This window comes from Channa argus, chromosome 6 (assembly GCF_033026475.1).
Source record: "Channa argus isolate prfri chromosome 6, Channa argus male v1.0, whole genome shotgun sequence".
NCBI classification, from domain to species: Eukaryota; Metazoa; Chordata; class Actinopteri; order Anabantiformes; family Channidae; genus Channa; species Channa argus.
The window spans coordinates 19,093,890-19,113,935 of record NC_090202.1 but is presented as its reverse complement, the minus strand read 5'-3'; the positions used below and the strand labels follow the sequence as shown (position 1 = coordinate 19,113,935).

Here is a 20,046-nt window from a genome sequence, read left to right as displayed (position 1 = left end):
CATCTATTGTAAAGATATTTTAATCAAATTCAACTCTGTGGTTAAATGCTACTAGGGCCTTTTATTATGCTGACCTTATCATCTCTAATAAGCGGGATACTAAAATCTTTTTTGGATACTATAAATAGCCTGGTTTCCTCTCATATTTATTCCTCTTTTTTCAGTTAATGATTGCAATAGCTTTTTGTCATTTTTCATCGACAAAATTGCTAGTGTTAGGGTAAGCCTACAGTTTTGTTCCTCATATGATGATTCCTGCAAACAACCTTGAAGTTAAGATTTCCATATGCTTTTATATTTTGTTTGTACATATTTTGTGTAATCTTGTATATTACCAGCCATCTTCTAAACTGACTGGAAACTTAGTTACTTGAGATTGAGAAGAGAGCCCCCTCATCTCTCACTTTCCCAACTGTTTCTAACCAGCAGCTCATTATCATTAGATCATTCGTGCCCATTTCCTTACTATATTGGTAAGTAGCCTGAACATCTCTTCCAGCCCACTTGATGTTTTACCCACACGTTTTTTGAAATACACACCTGTGTTGACAGCCTTTGCCTAACTCTGACCATACATTGAAGGAAGATGCCTGAACTGTAGATAAAGGATGGTTACAGTAATCATGATTTTGTAACAGCAAGACAAAATGTAAACTTGCATTTCTTCGGGGTCTCCTTCAGCCTGGGACATTCACAACACACACCCACAGTTGTTAAGCAAGCAAACCAAAAAGAGATCAAAACTGGCATTTTAGGCATTAGATTTTATACGTGAAGACTTGGGTGCTCTCAGCAGCAGTACTAAATATGTTCACATTAATGAGATAAAAGGACGATAACATCTCATAGGTTTTATTCATAGGTTTTATAACAAATTCAAAGGTGAAAATTACAGTAAAGAAAAGTTATAATTATTCCTTTCCTCCTTTATTCATCTGAAATTTTCCTCTGAATTGCAGTGCAGTAAAAGTAGGTTAAAATGGAAATGCTCCAGTACAGCACCTGAGTACTCAGTGTTTCCCCCAGAAAATGTTTCAGGCACCGTGGTAAGAGGACAATATAGGATAAAAAGGGTGTTTCTTTCTCATGTGACAGGCTTGGTTGGTAAATTCTGTGGTAGGGTCAAGTAAAACAAAGTAAATGCAAACAATTTCTCCTGTACGTCTCACTAAGGGCCTCAATTAAAGCCCTCTGGGATGTTCCTCTTCTAACAGGCTGTTTATGCTGATGGCATATACAACAGAATATTCCTTCCATTCCTGCCAGTTATGGAAGACAATGTTAAACCGTGCTATAAATATTGCTTTTAAAAAACTGAATTATAATTTTTAAAAAAGGTAAACGCATTTTAAATTTATCAGGCGAACCAAATGATAGATCAGATTCAAACTTAAACACGCCATCAATATAATTTATATTTACTTATGTGTGGACTTTAACGACATAAAATCATATTGTCACACCTAATGTCACTGCTCTTCATTGTAAGTGTGAAATGTGCACTTCAGTTGTGATCATACAAAGTCCTTCCTGCAGGGTTGTGTAGAGGTGTGACCATGTTCTTTTGTGTTATAGAACGTAACCGTTTTGTAACGATAAGAAAAAACCGTTTGATTTCTCTGATTTACTCCGCTCCCTTACTTCATTCACTCAATACGACACTCTACCGAGCTGGGGAGGAGAGGACAACTAAATGCTGCGTTTAATTGCAGCAACGGAGAAATCATGCGGCCTTTAGTAAATCAACAGCGTCTGTCTCTCATTAGAGGCTGGTTCTCGTTCTTCAAGTAAAAAAAAAGGATTGGAGTGGATGTAGGCCAACAAGTGAAATTTGGGCACATTAACCCGCGAGACGTTAATCATATGCGGATTGGTCGTGAACGTAGCATCACCAAATAACATTTTTTTTTTTTTTTTTACCTGTCATGTATGCATGGCGGGGGATCTCGTTGGCATAGCGGGCCGCCATGCTTGTAGCAATGTAGGGGAGACATTGTAGTTACATACCACCTCGGATGATTAGTGGCTCAAGTGTACCTTTACGTTAATGACACGGGAAATCACTGGGACACTTAAACACCTCATGTGGCTTAGTTAGTGACGTATCTGTCGTAAACAGGAAACGGGGGAAGCGTCCTTGGTGATGTTGTTAGCTGTATAGTGTCAATTTTCATATCTTTCTCCCTTCTGTTTACACAATGTTTGCGTTAAAAATGACTGCTAATCACCATTGTGATATAGCTCAATGAGTAAGCGGGGGAAAGTTCGCAAGGTAAATCACGCATCATTAGTTGCTTTACAACTATTTATTTCGCTAAGCTAACGTTTGCTAGCTCGATGGCGCCCAGGTAATATGAAGTTAGCTAAGAAGCTAGTTTAATTAGCTTACCCCTAATCTTTCTGCCCTCCGCTGTATTTTATACCTTTAATACGATTTCACATCGATAACCGTTATATTTCGTAGTGTTGGTATTGCTGTACTGGAGCACAGTTTCTCGATTATTTAGGTCTGCGTCTGTAATAAACCAACGCTTTTCTTAGCCTTGACTAGATGCGAGTAATGGACTTGTCAATCTTGTTATAACAGAGTACTTTTCTAGTACTGTGTAACGTTATGTGGAGAATATATCCTTGCTGTTGCTAGCCATACTGTTTTGCATTTTTTCCTCGCGTCTCTGCAGTTGCCATGACTGCAGCTGCTCTCATAGGAGACCAGCTGATCCTTGAAGAACACTACGATGAGAACTATATACCCTCTGAACAAGGTACACATGGTAGATGTGAAATCCCGAATTTGATTGGTTAACAGTATGTTGATCATTATCTTTATCTTTGGAATTGTGTAATGGTAGTATTACTAATGTAGTATTACTCCACTATTTATTTAGCATTGTTATTTAGCTCATTTTAGATTTTTATTAATTACACAGTTGTAGTTTGGGTTATTGTGGAGGTGATTTACTCTCCCTAAGAGAGCTGTTCAATTCAGCTGTCTACTTTATTGCAGAATCTTGCATACTGTATAATAGACTGCAATTATATTCAGCACTTCTTCTTATCTTTCACCTTTTTCTCTTTGTCATCAGAGGTTCAAGAGTATGCAAGACAAATTGGCATTGATCCCGACAATGAACCAGAGCTCCTATGGCTGGCCAGAGAGGGTATTGTTGTCCCTCTACCTCCTGAGTGGAAGCCATGGTAAGAAAAACAGGGGAGAGGGTCTGAGTAGTGAAGTCCCAGCAAAATGATCACGTAATAGAAAACATAAAAGAAAAAAAAAATCACTCTAAAAAAGGATTGAGCTGTGTAGTTTGTGCGGAACCACATTGTTTTGGAGGCTTTGACCTAAAGATGGAGGTGCATACGAACCTGTCAATAACAAGATCCTCGGAGAGATGTCCAATATAGTAAAGCCATCTAAGTAAATAAAATACTTTTCTCTCCCTTTCACCCACCCACAGCCAGGATGTGACAGGAGAAATTTACTATTTCAACTTCTCCACGGGCCAGTCCGTCTGGGATCACCCCTGCGATGAGCACTACCGCCACCTTGTGACCCAGGAACGTGAGCGCGCCCAACTTACGGCCGCTGGAGGAAAAACAGGAGCAAAGAAGGAGAAAGACAAGAAGAAGAAAAAAGAAAAGAAAGAGAAAAAGAAGAAGGAGTCTCTCAAGACATTGGGAGTAAGTGATTGTTATAGTTGTCCAAATTTTGTAATATAAAAATTTCTGGTAAACATAACATGCAAAAATACAAAGAAATATAAAAGCAGGCAAAATCTTTCCCGCCATTGCAGCTTAAGAATATATAAATTTTTGTTTTATTTATTGATAAAAAGATGACAATGGGTACGGATACAAATGAAAGGATATTTATTTATGGCTTTATAGTAATATTACATTTGCAAAATTTTGCTTGTTATTTATTATATTTACATAGTAGAGTTTCTCAGTCCATTACCAATATTTCTTTATTTAATGCAGAACTCGCATTTGAAATGTTATGGGAAACCAGGTAAAACAATAAAAAGAAAAGGAGATTACGTTACCCAAACATTCCAGTCTCTGTTTGTTTTCCTTCTGGGCTTTTCAGAGCCAATATATTGGAAAACTGGGCCTCATTCATCAAACATTTAGCAGTTTTCTTCTTAAAACCCACTGATGTCTGTTTTCTTTTAACAAAGATTCTAACATTCACCAGTGTAAGATCACAGTCTAGGCACCGTAAAGACCACACTTACGCACTTTTAAGTACTGACATGTTTGTGCAAAACAATTAGTTATAGAGTTATCATCAGTCCCACAGTCAATTTCTCCTACAGTTTTCATCAACACTTCTATAAGGGTACAGGATTTACATTACTATACTGTTTTTAATCATTAATTATTTTTACTTATTTTCAGTATTTTACAATCCATTGTGATCAACATTCTAATTCAAATCACGCTTCACCATTAAAACATGGTAAACCACATCTCCCTCAGCCAGAGGGATGTGAGACTACTGTTTTATATATGTATATGTATATATATTTTTACAGTTGTAAAACCGGTGCACCATTGACGGTACTTTTTTCTTTGGTTGCTGCTGAAGTTTTTCTGCCATTTGGAGGCCAGTGCTCCAACCTCCTTAGATTTTGTGCAGCAGTTCTTGATAGCATTTCTTTTCAGCGAGTCCTGCTTAACAGCTAGAATGCACTTTGAACTTATGAGGGGGGGGGGATTAATCATCGTAACAATGCTTGTTTGAACCTATTGTTACCTTTTAGGTTGAGTTTGTTTTATTTTTGAGGGGAGTGTTACTTTTGTGGGTAGGCAATAATGTAATAATAGTAAGAAAGAGACATATTCATGTTTCATGTCATATTCACAGAGATACAGAGCGTGAGCCAAGTAAAAGTCTCGATTGCGTATACAATATATGTGAATTTCCCATAATAATCCTACAATAATATTAAAACATGCTCCCTGTGAAAGAAATGATAGAGCTACTTTAAACCCTAAAAGGTGCATTTAAAATTCATATTTTATCAGTTCTGATTGTGAAGACAGACACACCAGATATAACATTTTATGGGAAAAGCTATGCAAGATGTCAAAATGTGGTTAGTCATTTGTAATAACCTGTATCATGTGTTGCATAGACCCTGAGTTCAGCATTGGGACCCTTGCCATCCCCACTTGGCAGCCTGGCTCCTCTGAGAGGTCTGGATGCCCCTGGCCCAAGCCTAATTTCTGTTTCTTCCCCTCCTCTCTGGGGGTCTCTTGCTAACTCTGGGGGCCTGGAGCCCCTCAAGACATCCCTTGGGGTAAGATCGTAGTACCGTATGAGGGGCTATAATGTGTGCTGAACATTTGAGCTTTTAGTTTCTTACAAACCCTTACTGTATTCTGTGTTTACTTTCATTCTGTGACAGGGCCCTCGGAGCAGTGGGGCATCTAGTGCTTTAGGCACAAGGCAAGAGGAAAGGGTGTCTCTTGCTTTGTCTGGCTTCAATGATGATGATAACGACAGTGATGAAGAAAAAATCTCAGAGAACGAGGTACAGTGGAAGATAAATATAAAACAGTGTTGCTTTAGCTGCCATTTGCTCATAAAAGCTTTTCTCTTGGTGGTATTTGGTACTTCTTTAGCCGAGTCCTCGGGGTTCAGGCAGGCTATTGAAGAATCTGCATCTGGACTTGGACGCCCTTGGAGGAGGACTACAATATGAGGTAGACAGGGTCACATACTTTTTATAACTCTCTCTAACTTAATGTTGACAGTGTAGAGAGACACAAGAATTGAAGAGAAAAGAGGCAAGTATGCCATGCAACACGTTTGCTATTTGATATTATAATCTAATAATAGAAATTAACTATTTTTATCTAAGTCATACATTCCATTAGTGTTTTACTGATACAATATATTTCAGATTGATAACTCCCCTTTATATACAGTTGGAGGCTCACCTCATTTTGAAATAGCATAAACAATAAAAGAATTCCTTTCAGCATAATTTAGCTAGTACAAATGTTACTTCATCAAACCTAGGTATTTGTAGATTTGTGTTATTATTTATATTTTATTTAGATATATTTTTTAATAGTTAATGTTTTACTGGTGTACTATAGGATAGTGAAGCCAGTGGTGCCGCTCCAGCTGAGGAGACTGAACCAGAGTTGCAGGACTTGGTCTTGTCTGGAGAACACAGCCCTGAACCATCATCTCAGCAGGTGAATTTAGTAGTGGCTCCCGGCTGTGTTTGTCTTTCTCTCTCGTCCTGGATTATGTTTAAACAATCAATGCAAAATGCAACCTCTTTCTCATCTTTTTAAGCCTATCTAACACCTGTGTGCCCAATTCTTTGAATGGCCATAGTGTCTTATTCTGTATGATTAAATTTCACTGAAATATATTTAGATATTACATGAACAGATATGTATTGTACATGCACATTTGGTCAGTTAATGATAGGAGCATAGAAATAATCAGTGTCTCGTGACACTGTAGTGGACTTGTACTGCAGTTTTTAAACAGTCTGTTTTTGCTTCTCTTGTCTTTCTTTGACCCTTTCCACTGTGACCTGTATGTGTTCATGTAGCTGCTTTGCTGCTGGGATCTGTCCCATGGACACGGCTGTTACTGTATCTTCCTCTTTGTTCTTTTGTCTTCCTACTGTCACTGTTACTGTTTTGCGGTGTGAATCTAAAAACCAGAAGCATGATAACATCCCCATATAAACCATGTATACTTTACTTTCTCCTGTGTATGTATCCACACTGGGATAGACCAATACAATTCCCCTTCACTGCCATTAGATTTTGAGAAGTCACCTGAATTCTGCACATTTTAACATGCTAATAAAATTACAAAATGTTCTCATTCACTAGGAGTACTAACATTTTTGTATTTTCTAGTCTAGTATTTGTTTTTGTTTTGTTGTCTTTTATTCTTTATTTGCTGGCTATTTAACATTAATTTTGTCCTTCTAAAGTACATAATGTTTCAGTTTTATATGCAGTAGTCATCTTTCAACAGGGGTCACAATCTTTTTATCTGGCTCCTTCCCTCACCTGCCCTCCTCCATCCTTTCTCTCCCTTGTGTCTCTGCACGCCCTCCTTTGTGTCTCTGTTTGGGACCGATGGACTTCCTGTTTCTTTGAACCAAGGACTCTTTGATGGCCAATGAACTCCACCAGTCACCCTTGCCGGGCAGCAGAATACATATCAGTGAGGAGGGGGCTGATGCTTCCACTGCTGAAGCCGAATTCTCTGCTGAACAATTTGAACAGGTGGCAGCAGAGGTGTTGAAGGAAGTAGAGTGGCAGGAGGAAGAAAATAAGGGAGGTGGGCTACAATATGATGCTCAGCGAGAGAAAGGAGAGGATAAAGGAGGAGGGCAAGCAGAGGAGGAATTGAGAAATGAGAAAGGAGATGTGGGAAATAAGCAAGAGGATAGAGGGAATGCAGGTGAGAGAAAAAGCAAAAAAGAAAGTGGTAAAAGTAAGGAAGACCAGAGAGGAAGTAAAGCATCTGTAGAGAGCAGGAAAGAAGAAGAGGAAGAGTTAGAGAGTGATGAGATTGAGGAGGAATGCTGTGAAGGAGAGGATGAAGATGAGGAGAAAGATGAAAAGGAAGGTGAAGAGACAGAATACATGAAACAAAGTGAGAGACAGGAGAGCAGTGAAAGAGAGGAAAATGACAGCGATGGGAAGGTAGAGATGTGCACTGAAAACCAGGATGATGAGATCGAAGACAGAGAGGACTATGTGGAGCGTTTAATGGAGGTGAAGGAAGAGGTGGACGACTGTGATAAAGTTGTGGTGAAATCGTTTAAAAGTGATGAAAATAGCAGGAGTGAGGCGGAGGACAAAAATGACAAAGAGAGAGATGCACATGAAATCAGCACAAATGATGAAGAAATGCAGGAAAAAAGTGAGGAAAAAGAGGAAGACGTAAATAGCAAAAGAGAGCAAGAAAAAGATAAAGAGGATGAGGACAATGAAAGTGAAGAGGCTTTGGAGAGATGCTCCCTGAGCCAGAGGAAACTGACAGACAGTGACGAGGAGGTGTTAGAGAGATGTGTGCAGAGCGATAGAGGAGACACAGAGAGGTACGGCACAGATGTGGACAGTGATTCAGATGGACAAAAGCTGCAAGGAACACCAGAGAGTGAGGAGGAAGTCATCAAGCTGTTTGAGATGGAAGCAGCTCATGTCCGACCAGCCAAACTAGGACAGAAGTTGATTCTAACTGACCATAAAACGCTTGAGCAAAATCAAAAAATTACTGCTGGCAAGATGAAGAGCATGGCAAAAAAATGCCCCCATCCTGCAGAGGTACGGTTTGATATTGCCTCTGTGCGTGCTCACACCCTCCCATACCTAGTCAGACCCACCCAACTACTGCTTGACCTCTTCAAGCATGCACGGGTACATGCAAATCCCATAATCCAACTCCACTGTCTTAGAGAAACTGTCTCATTCTTTGTGATTCCCTGACTGGATGTCATCACAAACACACTGGAATTTTAATTAGTGAAAGGACAATACATTTATGCCCTAAGGACTGGATTGGATATTTCTGTTTCCTGTGCCCATTGACAGTTTAGGCTTTTGGTTGCTCTTCAATGGCAGCTTGAGCTATTTGACCAGACACAGGGCTTTTATCTTCCCCCGATGCTTCCTCTATTTTTTTTTTTAGTCTGCTTGCTTGACTTTGATTTTGCAGCCAACCCGCTCATGAGCTTTGATTGTGTTTGCACGTAAAGTTCACTCTGCTTTTGCCTTATGCTGTGTGTTCCTGTGTTTCTATGAAAAATGCAGCATGCTCCTGTGTTCAGTTTGGCTTTTTAAGTGTTGTTTTGTGTACACATCTGTCTTTTCATCTACTTTGTCATTAAATATCCTTCTGTGTGTTATTGCAGGACTCTTTGGTTTGTAAGAACACTGTGGAAGCTTCAGCCTCTCTAGATGTCAAGGTAGTTCTGTTAAGTGGCATGATGCCCATGTAATACCATTCATTCAGGTATTTATTCATTTATTCATCTGTTGCTTGTCAGTCTCTTAATGGCTGTCTTTTTGTATCCTCAAGCTATCAGAGAAGATTGTGAGCATCCAAGACCTGTCTGGCACAGTCAGTCCCCCAATGATCGATGATGGAGAGAAAATGAAAGATGACGAGGCTGACAAAAACAAGAAGGCAGAAGCTCCAAAGAGGTTACATTACTGCTTTCTCTTAGTATCTCAGTAGCTCTTGTGCCCTTGAGCCCCATCGGGTATTAAATTGTTTTTAGCATGAAATTGTCAAAATTCTGAAAATAGTTGGGAGTCATACGTTTCTTGGCTAAAAATCACAACTATTACATTTATTTTGCTGAATCATGCAGCTACTGTATCAAAACCAAGGCGTGTAATTTTGGTAAACATACACAATAACTTACTGTATACAATCTCACATATCTCTCTTTATTTTCTCCATTCTCTGTATACACTGTATTTGTTTTAAAAGATATATACTGGCTGAAGACAAAGTCAGCCCCACAACCCCTAATGTTGACCACCTCATCCTCCACCAGTCCAGCCCGTCACCCCCCTTTTCCAGCCACTCCAACTCAGAGCAAGATATGGAGCTTCAGCCAAAAGCTGAAGTCTTTGGCTTTTCTCTGGGACTACAGAGGCCTGAAACCTCTAGAGGTCGTCTGGTCCGCACTTCCAAAACCCATCTTGACGATGCTGAACTCCTCCTCCAAAACCATGAAAACTCAGTGGATGAAGAATCCTGCTGGAGAGCCATTAAAGATGGAGAGAAGAAAGGGAGCGGCAAAGATGAGGAGGATGGGGACCTGAAGGGGGCAGAGAGAGAAGAGAGGAGTTTGGGAGAAAGAAAAGAGGAGAGGAAAAATGCTGAATGGGAGGTGGCGGAGGAAAGGAAGCAAATGATGAGGGAGAAAGCTAAGAAGATCTGTGACCTCAAGGAAGAGCTAAGAAGGGAGGAGGAGGAGGAGGAAAGGAAGATAAAGGCGGAGAGCGAGGAAAGACTAAGGCAAGTATGCACAGTATGCAACACTTTAGTCCTGCTCTAACTTGTCAGCTTTATGCACTACATCACTGTAAGGCACATTCTATTAAATCCTAAAAGAAGGTTTTAATGTATTCTTTTATCTAACCCTAATTTTAAAATTAACCCTAAATCCATCTGAGGTTTATTTGGTTTTGTATGGTTTACTTCTCATTCTTAGTGGATTTTATTATGGATGTTATCAAGAGACACATTCACATTTAAAAAATAATGTTTCAGTTTAGAAAGGACTTACCTAAACACACCTACAAATCTTTGTATCTTTCTACATAGTCACAGCTTTTAATCTATAAATACACATGTACATGCACCTCCCTAGGGCTCTTCGGCAAGATATCCTGTCTAACAGGAGAGAGGAGGAGGCCAGGCTGACCGAAGAGTCTGACAGGACCCTGGAGGAATTCAGACAGTCTGTACAGAATGAGAGAGAGAAACAACAGCAGAAGCTCAGGTCAGACACACAAACAAACATATAAAACAAAAGTACACAAGAGCAGTGGTTCTCAATCAGTGTTTCCATATTAACATATCTAGGTTGTGATTTGTAGTCCTAAGTGGAGCAACTTAGTGTTTGGTATCTTGCCCATGACACTGAAACTGCACTGAGCTACAGGTGCCCTACTTAAATTGTTTGGTTTATTTAATTACCTTTATTCCTCAAAATAGCATTTATGTGTGTGTCCTGTGATCAGGGAGGAGAGTGAAACCATACTAAAGGAGTTACATATCGCTTTAGAGGAAGAACGAGCAGCAGAGCGTGAAAAACTGGAGGCCAAGAAGAGGCAGGACATTGAGCGTTTGAAGGCTGACTCTGAAGCAGACCTTCAGGAAGAGAGGAGGAGACTCCAGGGAGAGAATGAAGAAAAACTAAACTCTCTAAGACAGGAGGTACTGCTACTGTGCAAGCTAATTGCCCTAATCTTATTTTGAAAATTTTCTCCTTTAGTAATTCAAATTCCACAGTTTACATTTAGTTTTTGCACCCGTGATGGAGCTTACCACAAAATTCTGTTAGTGGATTTTCTTTCTGACAATATCATTCATCAATAAATCAATAAATTGCATAAGTCAAATATTGTCACGGTTATTAGGCAAGGCATCTTTATTTACTGTTTCTAGCAAATTTCAAGCGCAGAGTTAGCTCAGATTGTTAACAAAGGCAAAGACAAACATCAGAACTTTGTTAAGCAATCCAAAGTAAAAAAGAGTAATCTGAACCTGATCCATGTTTTCAGGGGAAAGGTCGGCCAAAAGCTATTCATGTGGATGTTTTGTGACACAAGCACAGGTTACTGGTCTCCAAAAGTCCCTTTATCTTGCATCAGAACGAAAAGGAACAGAAAGACTGGATATTATAAGCTATTTACTGTTGTAAGAAAACAAGACAAGAAAAATCTTAGTTATGATGGTATAATTGCACTATCAACAATATCGGCCAGCAAGTATTGACATTTACTTTGACCCATTTTGAGTGCTTTATAATTGTATGTACTTACTTTAAACAATTTGGACATGGACATGAGGGACACAGTTATATAGATATACACAGATATACTTTCTAAGTAAGTGTGTCTCTGTGTTTGCACTGTTTTGTGTGTATAAAGGTTAAAAGCACAAAGACGAGGAAGGAGCTGATGAGTCCACGACCTGAACAGCATCTGGCAGATTACCAAAGAGAGGTTAGAGGACACACACAGGCACACACATTGGGTCTGTACAGAATTTCATCCCCATCGGTGCTCAGAAGATTTGACATGTTTAAGAGATCGCTTGATTGGCTGTTTACCATCGTGAATCAGTGCATGAGAAGAGACCACTGTAACAATGCTAGTGTTGTTGTAACTTTGTATTGGACACATCATGGAAAAAAGGTTGTTATAAACCATGTGTGAGGCAAAGCAGGGTGAAAAGGGTAAGACAGCACTGAGGGGGTCTGAAGGCTGCAGTTTTCAGGATAAAAAGCAGCAACATTAACATTTGTCAACTGATTTTAATTTCTCATTTTTTATATTAAAGATTTGATTATCTAAATCCATCCAGCTATTGTCTGTGACGGCTTATCCTGTTCAGGGTCATGAGGGTCTGGAGCTTATCCAAGATAACCATTCACATTCACACAGGCAATTTAGAGGCACCAGTTAATTTAACATTCATGTCTTTGCACTGTGGGATGAATGTGGAGTACCCAGAGGAAACCCAAGCACGGGGAAAACATGCAAACACCGAACAGAAAGGCCGCAGCCAGCCTTCTATCCTTATCGTCATCATCATCATCATCATCATGTGCGTTTCTTTGCCAAAGCTCCAATTTGGAGTACATTGAAAAATAATAATCTGCATTAACTTGACCTTCACTTCCACTGTCTAGCTGGCAGATGTGCTGCAGGAAGTGCGTGAAGAAGTGCAGCGTGATCATGAGAGGAAGCTGGAGCAGCTGAGGGAGGACCACAGGAGAGAGATGAACAACATCAGAGAGAAACACATGGATGAGGTCAGAACGTGTTCAAATCAATGTTAAAGAAATGAAATTTTACTATAAATTACTACAGTTTCAGATATAAGTGGGTTCCTTTGTTTTTCATGCTTAAAGAAACCGACATTTTGTGGAAAAAATACCTTTTGCTTTTTAGCGGAGTTAAATAGAAAGACTGATAGCCCTCTTAACTTTAATAATGAAGATGCTTTCAGGACACAGTTTGCTTAGCTTAGCATAGAGACTGGACTAGAATAATCCATAATGGAAAATAATTTCATAAAAATGTACGTAATTATTTTATAATTTCATGATCTTATCTAGTTTTATCTATTTGTTTACCAGTGCCTCTCCTAGTTAATAGGTTTTCTGACTTTCAGGATTCCTAGTTGTCAGATTTTGTGAGGATAAGTTTGAGTTTTACACCTTTTAGAGAGGATGTTATTTATGATATTGTGGCTGGTCTTAACTTCCAAAAAATGTTAAAGGGTTAAGATTAGGATTAGGGTTGCATTATGTAAATGATTGTACTCCCAAAGATAATTTAACAAATGTTTTCTGTGTTCCAGGAAACTGTTCAGAGGGAGCGCTTGTTGTCCAGTCTGCGGGAAGACAGAGAGCGTCTACAGGCCTCACATGCTGTTCAACTGGAGAAACTCTGTCTGCAGCTTGAAACACAGTTACAAAAGGCACAGCTGACACACTCACGCAAGGTGTGTTGGGAGAGATGCAGACATAAAACTTTGGTACTAAGCCTTTGGTAACATTAAACCAAAGTCTAAAACTATAGCTCAAAAGGTATTAATTCCACCTAGAGTCACAGTTGTTTTAACATATTTAAATGGATGATTAATATTTGCATCCGAAAATAAAAGGTAATTTTCATGATGATGAGAAAACTTCTCTGTAAAATGAAGTAGGTTTTCTCATGACAATTATTTTTCTTGTTATCTTGAGATCACAAGGTTGATTTTCTTGAACATCATTTAGCAAAATTTCGGCTCCTGTAGGTCATATCTAAAACCCTATACTTCCAAATTTCTGTAACTAAATGTGATTTTGCTAGGGTTCAACAGTAAATATAGGCTATTTAATGTTCCGCTTGACTGTGTTAATGTTTTACCTCAGTGGTTAAGTTTTCAGATAAGTTAGATAAACAATGCCTTCCTGACCCCCTACATCCCGTGCTGCTGGAAGAGCAGCAGGTGTCAGGTCCAACTTTAAGGGCATTTTCATGTGTGTCATTCTAAAATTCCTGGTATGCATCCAATCCAATACACAGATCACGTGTATTGGATATTTAGCATTTGATACTTTTGCTTTGTCCATGTAATATGTGCCAGGGGTCAGCACCAGTGTCATTCTGTCAGAGATGTGCACCTCAATTCCAGCCTCTCATTCGTCGGCAGCCCCAGAACCCTTTATTCACATAATAAATTAAATAAAAATTGTAATTATAGAGGCAGAAGATGCTCAAATGTGCCATGTCTGTGAGAGCTGAGAAAATATCTGCATCAACAAATAACTGGTGATGTTGTTTATTATTAGCCTACATCAATCCAGTGCTTTATCAGTCTTCTGCTCTGCTCAGGTTGTAAAATCACACAGTCACAAAAGCTTTAAAGTATTTTCAAAATAAAACATAAATTGCGAAATTTAATCAAGGTGCTGGGTGAATAGATGCACTTAACGTCAGTGCACTCTCTGCACAGAACGCTATCAACAGGACACTGCAGGACACTGGTTCTGTCCATGGGACATGGGGGTCAGAATGTGAACTAGATAGAGATGTTCCAGGAGATCACAATAATTTCAGAATAAGAGAACAGATACACTTGGAAAATACCCTTAAAGTCAGACCTGGCACCTGCTGCTCTTTCAGCACCACAGTGATGTAAGAGAGAGTGGGCGGTATCAGGGGAGCTCTGCTTATCTAAGCAGTCTAATAATTAAACCACTATAATAAAACATTAACAAAGTCATACGGAACATCAAACAGCTTATTGTCACTGTTGAACCTTAGCAAAAATTATGATTTATTACACAAACTTTGACAAATAAGATGTTATATGGGATTTACGGAAACTGAGACAGTCATTTGGGTTTTGCTAAAATATCTTTTTATATAAATATAAAATATATCGTTTTCTCAAGATAATAAAATTAGCTCTTATAACAAGATAACGGCACAAAAAACTAACAGCATCCATGGCTGTTCTCAACTTCCTAACAGAAAACGTTTATTCCAGAGAATATTAATTCTGCCTTATTTATTCTATAAGGAGTCAGAACTGCAGGATCTAACAGATCAGTTGGAGCTGAGAGCCAAAGAACTGACGAGCCAGGAAGCTATGCTGCAGGCCAAGGTTTTCCATTTCATACATAATGTTCGGTCAGTCCTCAATACTCCACGCACTTCAACTACACATACTAATAGTTCCTGTGTTGTATCAGACAGCAGATCTTAAGAGGAGATGGAAGAAGCTTAGAGGGGAAGAGGAAGACATGGACAGAGAGATTGAGGTGGGAAGTCCAATTTCTATTAAAGGTAAAAAAAAGAAAAGTGATTACAGTATATTCACCCACTCCTCCATATGTCAACCTTTTCCCACGTGTGTGTTTGTGTGGGGGGGGGGTTGTTTGTGCGTGCGTGTATGTGTTTAGGCCTTACCCCAGCTGATCCAAGAAAGAGACCATCTGAAGGAGGAGCTGCAGAGGATGATAGAGGAGAAACATCAAGCCAGAGAACTCATTCAGCGAGCATGGGAAGAGAAGAGCAAGGCTAAGGTAGATGAGGAGAGGCTGAGGGAAGAGAGAGATAAAGCCAGAGAAGAGAGCAGGAGAGCCAAGCAGGACAAGGAGCAACTGGAGAGCAAATTGGCTCTCCTGCAGGAGAGATGCGACTATCTCAGCCAAAGAGTCAGGTACAGCACAGTACCTATGCAGAACATTTTTTCCATAATACCAGTTAACAGAGAAAACAGTAGCAACAAAAAAACCCATAAAATTTAAAATAGAAGTAAAACAAAACTGTTCACATGATTTAAAATGCATTACAATAGGTTCAAAGGTCTTCTTTAGCCTTTATTTTTCTAATTTGTAGGTAACTTTAAATATGTGACAGTAGCCCTGTGGGAGGAAATCCCTATAGTGTAAATTTTGGTTTACTGCAGACAAATGAAATTGTGGAACATTATGGTCTTACTTTGTCTGGTCAGTGAGTTGGAACGAGGTGAAGGGGCAAGTGCCTCCCTAAGGCAAGAGCGTAAACGGGAACAAAAGAAAACCGAAAAAGAGGCGACGGCGCCCTCCAGTGACATGAGAGACTCATCACTACACGTAGAAGACCTGGACGACCCACCGCTCTCTCCTGTACCTGACAGCCACAGCAGCATGGATGAGTAAGGACAGAGAGACAGATGCACAGAACGGAATTGTAGTAATAAACACACATTTATTTATTTAAGCAGCCATTTAACATTTTGTATTTATGAAATAAACAATTATTTTAAGTGTGATTTACGATTAGGGTAACATTGCTTCTTAGGAATTATTTCAGTTCATTTTCTGGGTATTACATCCATTATCTGTAACGACTTCTCCTTCTTAGGGTCACAGGGGGCTGGGGCCTATATCAACTCATAAGGCAAAAAGTGGGACCAACACAGAAAGACACACACAGACAACCATTCACACTCACATTCACACCTACAGGCAATTTAGAGTCCCCAGTTAACCTGACATACATGTCCTTGGACTGGTGGAGGAAACCGGCGTACCCCCGAGGAAACCCACGCCACTGAAAGAAAGGCCACTGACGTGTACTCGCAACCTTCTGGCTATGAGGCGCCAACCCTAAGCACTCCACCCAGTCTTTATTTGACAGTTTGTTTTTCTGGGATTGCTTGTCCAAATTTAGATTGATTTTAACAATAGTTTCAAAATGTTAGTTATAAAAAAATTAAAGATTTTTTTTTCTGATTTATTTTCATATTATTCATTGGATTGGTCAACTTTCTCGTTAAAATCTACATTCCACAGTCCAAAGACATGCATGTTAAGCCAACTGGTGACTCTAAATTGCCTGTAGGTGTAATTTTGAGTGTGAACTGGCGACCTGTCCAGGCTGTACCCACTTCTCGCCCAATTAGAGCTGGGATAGGTTCCAAGTTCCAGCCCCCAGCTCTTTAAGATAATTTAAATAATTAGCATTTAATAGTTTAGCCACGTTTGTCTCCTGGCACTCTTGTACAGATTTTAAATGCTTGATTTTTTCCTACTTCTTCTACCACTGCACAACCATCATTAACTTCAGCCATTAACCCGTGTTACTTTGTTCTGGTTCAGGTTCCGACACTACATCTCTTCACATGGTGCCTCCATCCAGAAGACCAAACTCTTTCTGGAGAGGGAAAGCAGCCGGCTGATGGAGAGACAGGCAGCTCTGCAGGCGGTCGAGAGCAGCTCTTCACAGGACCCCAATCAGGGCGTAGGGGGGACTGAGGAGATGATAAGGAACCTCCAGCAGGTAGGGTGGAGTGTGACCTACTTAGAATTTGGAGTAATAGTTTACAATGACTGTTAAGTGCTGGTGACTTTCCCCCCCCCCTATTATTAGGAGGCCAGAAACGTGGCAGAGTTGCAGCAGACGGTTCAGAGAGGAAACTTTCTTCTGCGAAGGAAAGAAGGCCATCTTCAGCAGCTGGAAAGCACTATGGGCGAAGAGGTCAGTAGAACCCAATCTTTAGTTTTGCCGTACACTCACGTTTTCCCTGCTGAGGTCAACATCTTAACAAGCAACCCTAGTCACAGCTCTAAAATCAGAGTGAGTATAAAAACAATTATCCCAAATGTCTAAACAAGAAGCTTTATAAGATCATTTAATTTTTGCTCTATCTCTGGCATCTTAGTGTAACTCCTGAAGTTAATTACTGTTTTGATTTCTTTGTTGAATGGATGTGTTTACTGTTCCCATTCTTGGCGAACACAAGCCAGCGGGGCCATATTGTACATACAACATGCAGTGTCTGTTTATGCATTTTTGTTGTGTTGTATGTTCAGCCTCTGTTTGAAGAGCTGTCTCGGCTGGCAGGAGAAAAGAAGGTGACGTTTGATGTGACAGAGTCGGATCTCAGCAGCAGTGTGACAGGTACTATGTCCAAGGTTTTATTTTAACAAAAGGACATATTCATTGAGTGTAGTCAAATTGGCTGCACTTTACAGTAAAATAACATTTGTTAAACAAATCATTTATTTATGGTATTTTTATTCAGGTCTTTAGTGGTTTTTATGTTTTGTACACTTGAAAAAGATTTGTAAAATTTTCCAGCTAGCTACCGTATTGGCACAGTTGTTAACTATTCTCTTTTTCACCTTACTTTCATCAGGAGGTCGTCCAGTTGTCCCGGCCAAAGTCCAGGAGTTAGCAAACTCCCTGCAGCAGATCTCAGGCCAGCTCAACATTGTCTTGAATTCACTGAGTTCACTAGCTCATAAGCAGAGCTCCATGCCTTACACAGACTTCCCTCCGTCTCCATCTCAGCCTCCCACCTCTATTTCTGTCCCTTTCATGTCCCAGATTCACACCCTGGGCACCAGCTCCTTAGCCCCACCTCCTCCAGTGAGGCTCTCAGAGTCATCCTGGAACTGGGCACCCCAGTGCAGCTCTGCAGCCACTCCACCTTACAGCACCCCGATCAGCAGTGAGATAACAGTCTCTGAGGGCCTAATCAACAGCCGATGGAGTCAGATATTCCCCGGTATGCCAAGAGATGCTTCATTTTGCTATGGGACTTGTTACTAGTTGCAACCATTGTTGTTCCTGAACTGCTGTTCTTGTTCCCCAGGAGCAGCAAAGGACCCAATTGCCTCCAGCACCACAAGGACTTCCTCAGCTTACCCGTCATACACTCCTGCTAGGTGACTTACAACACCCATTCACTCATGCAATTAGTACACCCTCCATGAACATACTCATTGTCTTAAATTGCTAACATCGTCCTAAACCTGAGTGTGGATGTCTGTGTATGCGTGTGTTAGCGAACATGGTCACAGCCTGAGGTCCATGCAGAAGTCAGTGCAGATGAACGACCAGAGGCTGCAGGGGCTGATTGATAGCAACAAGAAGTGGCTGGAGATGCGCAAGAAAGACACCAGCATGTATCCTTCTGTCACACATGGTCATATACACACACACAGTTCTTGTCAATATTAGTACTGCGCTGAGAACACAGAGAACACAATGCAATGTCTGGTTTTCAGCTTTATCTCAATGTAGCAGATCAAAACAGACTAAATGTAGTAACTGCTTATCAGTCCATGCAACTATTTTTTTTTTTTTATCTCCCTGTCAGTTATATAGTCATTTATCACTTCCAAGTTTGGCCCTTTATTCTCTCACATTTTCAGTTGTCCTAAAGAGTTAATGAAATTGATGTACATGCATGTCTGGTTAAGGGTTTATTTATTTATTGATGTATTCGTTTAGATTTTGGACTTGTCTGATAATATTTTGCTACTTATACAATATTATTTATTGTCACTTGTATCACCATAGTCTCGTGCCTTTCATTTCCCTTAATTCTGCCTTCCAGACCTCTGTTCACTCGCTATCAGGCTCCATCATCCAAAAGTGGTCTGGTCCAGCTGGGCCTGGATGATAACAACCAGATCAGAGTCTATCATTACTGAGGACATGGCACACAGTCCAGTACTGTTGCACTGTGACTGAGGACTTTGGATCATTTATTTATGACCGTGACTGGTCAATTTTGTGACGTTTACATGCAGTGAGTTTTACACGCCTTCTTTGATTCTTCCCTATTTTAAAATTTTCAGTGCAAAGGTTTTCAGGGAAGGTCCGACCTCCTCTGCTGCGATTAGAGGTAGAGGTGTCTGTAGAGTTCAGGGAGCCACGTATCACAGAGGGCTGGGGACTTTTATCCTCCAACATTTCAAACTATTTCAGTGTCATGTTTACAGACCCTATTTCCATTCCAGATTTGGGCCAAACTATTTTTTATTTTTTACTGCTTCGTTTACTGATGTTAACTATGAACTAGCATTAAAATGTCAGACAATCACAGGTATCTTAAATCACAAGTATTTTAATATCTAATTACAATACTTCTGTATTACTGAAAAGATCACTAGATTTTTCTTCATAGTCAAATCCTCTCCTTTGCTGCAGCAGGCAGGACATGGCAATAAAAACTAGATGCACATAGGTGAAGTCCATTTCTTGAAAGGTTACATATATATTTGTGCCCCTCGTGTTTTTTTTAGAAGTAGGACGTTTTCTCTTTACAGTTTTTACCAGACCCTCAACAACACCTTGCAAAGCAGTAGTTGTGGCTCTGGTAAAGTTATAGATGTTACATATGTTAATGTGATCATAATGGATGTGTGTAAATACATACTGTATTTTTATATGAAATATTTTATTAAATCTTATTTGATATGTATCTTTGGGTAGTGCTGCTGGGTGCGCATTTGTATGCATTTATCTACA

At 39.9% G+C, this 20,046-nt stretch overlaps 1 protein-coding gene across 2 annotated transcripts; it reads left to right on the top strand.

Annotated features, from left to right (window-relative positions):
• Nucleotides 1-1,926: 1,926 nt before the first annotated feature.
• LOC137129118 (centrosomal protein of 164 kDa-like) lies at nt 1,927-19,999 on the top strand. Of its 2 annotated transcripts, XM_067507989.1 has the most exons (28): nt 1,927-2,272; nt 2,682-2,765; nt 3,087-3,198; nt 3,462-3,684; nt 5,145-5,309; nt 5,418-5,543; nt 5,635-5,715; nt 6,115-6,216; nt 7,153-8,322; nt 8,910-8,963; nt 9,077-9,201; nt 9,494-10,027; nt 10,383-10,514; nt 10,756-10,951; nt 11,668-11,742; nt 12,432-12,554; nt 13,106-13,249; nt 14,819-14,902; nt 14,991-15,059; nt 15,201-15,460; nt 15,755-15,937; nt 16,884-17,064; nt 17,155-17,262; nt 17,598-17,685; nt 17,924-18,295; nt 18,383-18,455; nt 18,576-18,695; nt 19,130-19,999. In XM_067507989.1, exons 2-28 carry the CDS (start codon nt 2,687-2,689, stop codon nt 19,224-19,226), a joined length of 5,076 nt encoding a protein of 1,691 aa, XP_067364090.1. In that variant the 5' UTR covers nt 1,927-2,272; nt 2,682-2,686; the 3' UTR covers nt 19,227-19,999. The 2 variants fall into 2 exon arrangements, with proteins under 2 accessions (XP_067364090.1, XP_067364092.1); XM_067507991.1 differs by lacking the exon at nt 7,153-8,322 and having other exon boundaries at nt 2,091-2,272.
• Nucleotides 20,000-20,046: the final 47 nt, after the last annotated feature.

What these genes read in the sequence shown, in the direction of transcription:
- LOC137129118 (XM_067507989.1), top strand. Translation starts at nt 2,687, where the DNA reads ATGACTGCAGCTGCTCTCATAGGAGACCAGCTGATCCTTGAAGAACAC. An exon ending in AAAAAATCTCAGAGAACGAG is followed by an intron (nt 5,544 to 5,634) that starts GTACAGTGGAAG and finishes GTACTTCTTTAG; the next exon opens with CCGAGTCCTCGGGGTTCAGG. An exon ending in AAAGCACTATGGGCGAAGAG is followed by an intron (nt 17,263 to 17,597) that starts GTCAGTAGAACC and finishes TTGTATGTTCAG; the next exon opens with CCTCTGTTTGAAGAGCTGTC.